The following is a 5,340-nucleotide window of genomic DNA, read 5'->3' as shown; positions in this document are numbered from 1 at the left end:
AACTATGTGCAGGTGTTTTTCCAAATCTCTCCTCTCTCGCAACAAAGACGCTGATTCCTGCAACAGCTTCCTGCAACAGCTTCCTGCAACAGCGTGTGTTAAATGACCGTTATAACCACATGTTTTGACTGCTTTGACGTGCACCTTCTCAGCTTTCAGAAACCGTTGGAATTTTTTTCCGATAGCACAAACCGTTGTGTAATTACGGTAATGCAAAATGCACTTGCACTGGATTTTATGTGTCTTTCTCAAGCACAAATGCCTAAAGACTGCAGGTTTGTGAGTACCTGTAGTAGAAATGTGAGGAAATAGTCATTAACCCTTTAACACCTAAGCCTCAAAATGTCCCTCTGGACTTTTTTTTTGCTTATTTTAACCATAAAAGGGCAGAGTAAAGAGTTACACAGTATGTACACACATGTAGAGGTGTTCTTCCAACTCTTTCCCCTCTGGCAACAAAGACGCTGATTCGCTGGCTTCCTGCAACAGCGCGAGTGAAATTATCATGATAACCACACGTTGGCTTTGACTTGGCAACTTCTCGGCTTTCAGGAACCGTTGTTTGTGCTGTCTTGTAATCACGGTAATGCGAAGTGCGCTTGCGCAAGCGCGTCGTCCGCAATACGCTCGGCGTTAAAGGGTTAAATACATATTCAGTTATCACTTATCAGTTATATATTTAACTCCATGGCTCAGTAGGTCGTGAGCAGTTTGACCTTGAGCTCCTCTCGTCTGAATGCTGTAATCTGAATCTAATCACCTGCATTAACATCTCTCATTGTCGTTTTCATGCAGGAGTTTGGACGTTTTAGGAGCACAGCATGTTTGTGACTGTGTCGCTGCTTCTGCTGGCTCTGTGTGCTCACAAAGGACATGGACAGGAGAGCGAGGCCACACGGAGGCCTGGCCACGTGTCAGTGGTGATAGTTGGGGCCACAGGTGACCTGGCGAGGAAGTACCTGTGGCAGGGCTTCTTCGAGGCCTACGTCGACCAGGTCAAAGGCGGAAACACCTTTTCCTTCTACGGCGGAGGGCAGTCGCCCTCTGAAAAGGCCACGCCGCTCCTGTTTGAGATCCTAAAGGGGGTGTCGTGCCCGAACGACGTGTCTCAGGATCGCTGTGCTCTTCTGAAAGACCAGTTCCTTCGACTCGCACAGTATCGGCAGCTGAAGACCCTTGAGCACTACCAGGACCTGGCCAAGCACGTTGAGAGAAAACTGCAGGACGAGGCGATGACGGAGACAGGGAGGCTCTTTTACCTCTCAGTGCCAGCTTATGCGTACGCAGACATTGCAGATAAAATCAATCAGAGCTGCAGACCAACCAGTGGAGGGTGGTTGAGGGTGGTGCTAGAGAAACCATTTGGGCACGACCTCAAGAGTGCTGAACTTCTAGCATCTCATCTCGCGAGCTCCTTACAAGAAGAGGAAATGTACAGAATTGACCATTACTTGGGGAAACAGGTGAGGACATCCTCCCACAGTTTGTACCTCTTGCCGCTGAACTGTTTTTAACCCGATGTTGTGTTTTTCTGTGTTGCGGGAAGGTGATCGCAAAGATACTTCCATTCAGAAAAGAAAACAAGAAGTTTCTTGATCCCATTTGGAACAAGCACCACATAGAGAGAGTGGAGATTGTGCTGAAGGAGACCCTGGATGTCATAGGTGAACGAGCAGTGTTGTTTTTCAGATTGGTTCGTTTATTTTGAGTCACGCGTTCATGTCCTCCCTTTTATCGTTGCGTCGTCAAGGCCGCATGTCCTTCTACGACCAGTACGGCGTGATCAGAGATGTGATACAGAACCACCTGACCGAGGTCATGATGCTGTTGACCATGAGGCTTCCCTCGAATCTGAGCAGCAGCGAGGAGGTCGTTCGAAACAAGTTGCGGATCCTGGACTCGCTGCTGCCCTTGGGGAAGAATCAGGCTGTGGTCGGTCAGTACCAGGGATACAGCTCAGAGGTTCAGCTGGAGCTGAATAAGACGAAAGATCACATCAGTATCACGCCGACATATGCAGGTGAGAATTGTTGAGATTATTAGTGTGTTTACACTTACTCTCATATCAACATGATGGTGAGGAAGTTATCATGTCATAGCGTTAGGGTTAGGGTGTCATGGTTGGTGGACTCTCCAGGACATCTCAGAATGTCATCATACAATTTAAAATTTAGCTTTTTTTTTTATCCAAACAAAATAGGAATAAGCTGCATAGAAGAAGCCTTGGAAAGAAATACAATAGATAGGAACAGTGAACTGGCTGAGGGTGTGAATGCAAAAGGGAAGTGTTGGAAGAAGACGCTCTTGGAAGATCTCTTACAGATCGGTAACATGAGCCTTTATGAGTGCATTTAAGTCAGCATAAGCATTCTTAAGGCTTTAACAATCAACATTTGGTCGCATACTGGTCCGTCTCAAGAGTGTTGGCGATACAAAACCTAAACAACATAATCTAGAACAGGGGTCTGCAACCTTTAGGATGAAAAGAGCCATTTTTGTCGTCTCTCCACCCAAAAATTCATTTGGAGCTGCAAAAAACCCCACAAGATGAAGATAATAACACATATAAAGGTTTTTATACAGACAAACTATATACAATAGTAAAAGTCTCTTTCATTTATGACATTTAAGAACTACATGTTCAGTTTATACCCAACCTCTAGACCCCGTAGACCTGGTTCTACCATTGGGACCGTATCTATGTTCCCCGGGTCCTATGTTCCCCGCTTTGTATGTGACTGGGGAACATAGGACCCTTTCTCTAACCCTAACCCTAACCCTACCCTTTTTCAAAAAAAAGGGTCCCATGTTCCCCTGTCACATACAAAGTGGGGAACATAGGACCTTTTTTTGGGAAAACGGGGAACATAGGACCCGGGGAACATAGGTACGACCCCCTTCCATTGTTTCATTGTTTGTGGCAAATTAAAGAAATTAAAATGAACCCACTTTGAAATAAATGAAGCAAATATTTGGATTGTATGTTGTTCGTGCACAAGAAAAACGGTGTGTGGATCCAAAGATGGACAGGACGCTTCCAAACATGTACTGAATATTGCAATTTACGTTGACATTGGATGTTGCACAAGATTCTAAAACACTTTTATTTGTCGCCTTGATCTCTAAAGCTACAAGGAGCCACTCGCAGAGCCGCAGGTTGCAGACCCCTGATCTAGAAGAATACAGTTTAGTTTTGTGAAAGTGTAATTTATGATTACTAATAATCCTGCTTGTGTGTTTCAGCTGTGTTGGCGCACATCGATGAGGCCCAGTTTGAAGGCGTTCCCATTCTTTTAATCTCGGGGAAGATGTTGGACGAACGGGTGGGATACGCTCGCGTGCTTTTCAAGAACGACGTCTTCTGCCTTCAAAACCAAAACGGCGTTCACTGCAAACCCAGACAGATCGTTTTCTACTTTGGCCACGGCAGCCTCCGATATCCGGCCATTCTTGTCAGCAAGAATTTGTTCAAGCCGGTTTTAGCGGACGCCGAGTGGAAGGAAGTGACGGAGCACGGTGACGTCAGTGTTTTAGGTCTGCACGTTTCGGACTACTACGTGCACACTCCGACAAAGCAGCGGGAGGCTTATTCAGAACTGATCGCGCACATCTTCTCAGGGCATAAGAATAGTTTCATCAGTGTTGAAAACCTGCTGACTTCCTGGAGCTTGTGGACGCCTCTGCTCAGTAGCTTAAGCGGCGCTTTTCCTCGCATCTATCCCGGTGGCGAAGACAACGGGCACATGCTGGACGTCCAGCTGAAAGGGATGGAGATTAGCTACAAAAGTGAGGTGGTGATAATCAGCCCTGATCAGACGGCCAGTACGACAGCTGACAGCTTTCAAGTCTTAAAAGGCAAGTTTTGCAACGCTGACATGGTGTCTGCCTGGTCCGAGGGGCTGGTGGAACAGCTCGCCGCAGACCTGCAGGAGGCGGCCGAGGCGGCGGTGCTCGAGAGCGGCGTTTTCCATCTCGCCCTCTCGGGCGGCTCCACGCCGCTCGCTCTGTTCCACAGGCTGGCCCTGCACCACTTCTCTTTCCCCTGGAGGAACACTCACGTGTGGATGGTGGACGAGCGCTGCGTGCCGCTGACCCAGGCGGAGTCAAACTTCCACACGCTCCACGACCACCTGCTGCATCACGTGAGGATACCGTATTTCAACATCCACCCCATGCCGGTGGAGCTCAACCATCGCCTGTGCGTGGAGGAGGACGGAGGGGCGCGGGTTTACGAGAGCGAGATCGGAAAGTTGGCGAACGGCTCCAGCTTCCACTTTGTGCTGTTGGGAGTGGGCTTCGACGGACACACGGCCTCGCTGTTCCCCGGCGCTACAGTGGAGGAGCACGGGCAGAGTCTGGTGGCCCTCACCGAGAGCCCCGTCAAACCGCATCAGCGCATGAGCCTCACCTTCGCCGCCATTAACCGCGCCCGCAGAGTGGCTCTCCTCGTGATGGGAAAGGGGAAGCACCAGATGATCACTCAGCTGAGCAGACTGAAGAAAAGCACGGACAAGTATCCCGTCACCAACGTGAAGCCTGACAGTGACGGCCTGGTGTGGTACATCGACTATGACGCTCTCATAGGATAGAGGTCTTATATCTTACTTTCAGTTGCATTGATTCAGCTGCTGGTTTTGAGCGAAGAATGTGAAATTTATGTCCACTCGTCTGTCTGTCTGTCTGTCTGTCTGTCTTAAACTAAAACTGAATGACCCATTTCTTGAGACAATAACCCACGATCCATATTTCAGTCTGACTAGAATTTTAAATTGAAATGTATCTTACTTGAATAGGACAGAGGTCCATAACATGTATAACATAATGTTTTGTTTTCTAGTTAACATTTAATTAGTGCTAGGCACGGAAGCGTATTGCATTCACTTGAAAAAAAATTACTTTTCTGAGTAATATTTTTTTCCCCTGTTTTTCTGTCTAATTATTTTCCTGTTTTACGGAGTAATTTTTTTCTGAGATTAGAGAGCATTTGAAATAATCAACACATTCACTCCTTTATTGAGAGTTCGATTTATAACAACATGGATGGCTTGTTTAGTTTAATCAAGTTTTACTTTGATCTGGGTTTAAGACACTGGGAGATAGTCCTGTCTTTAAGTCACATAGATGGTATTATCATTAGTTTGTCGACTTTACGCAGGCACCTGGGGACTTTGCGGTTGTTTTAATTGACCCGCTACGGTAGGCATGTGTGTGCGGGAAGGAGTCACCATATGTGTATGCATGGATGTATATCCAGGGGTGTATGGGAGTCACTTGCAGGTTGGAGGTTCTCGCGAGAGTTCTCGATAATTCAGAAAAAAAATTACTCTGAAAAACAGGGAA

General features: G+C 47.1%; 1 protein-coding gene across 1 annotated transcript; it reads left to right on the top strand.

The window, feature by feature from the left end:
• Positions 1–821: 821 nt before the first annotated feature.
• Positions 822–4,664, top strand: h6pd (hexose-6-phosphate dehydrogenase (glucose 1-dehydrogenase); the record flags this gene model as incomplete). Its single annotated transcript, XM_083891857.1, has 4 exons — positions 822–1,463; positions 1,547–1,664; positions 1,751–2,020; positions 3,244–4,664. The coding sequence occupies 4 exons, from the start codon at positions 822–824 to the stop codon at positions 4,587–4,589; spliced, it is 2,376 nt and encodes a 791-aa protein (XP_083747983.1). The 3' UTR covers positions 4,590–4,664.
• Positions 4,665–5,340: the final 676 nt, after the last annotated feature.

This window comes from Microchirus variegatus (assembly GCF_963457635.1).
Source record: "Microchirus variegatus genome assembly, chromosome: 7".
In the NCBI taxonomy this organism is placed as follows: domain Eukaryota; kingdom Metazoa; phylum Chordata; class Actinopteri; order Pleuronectiformes; family Soleidae; genus Microchirus; species Microchirus variegatus.
The sequence above is the reverse complement of the archived record's forward strand: the minus strand, read 5'-3'. Positions and strand labels throughout refer to the sequence as shown.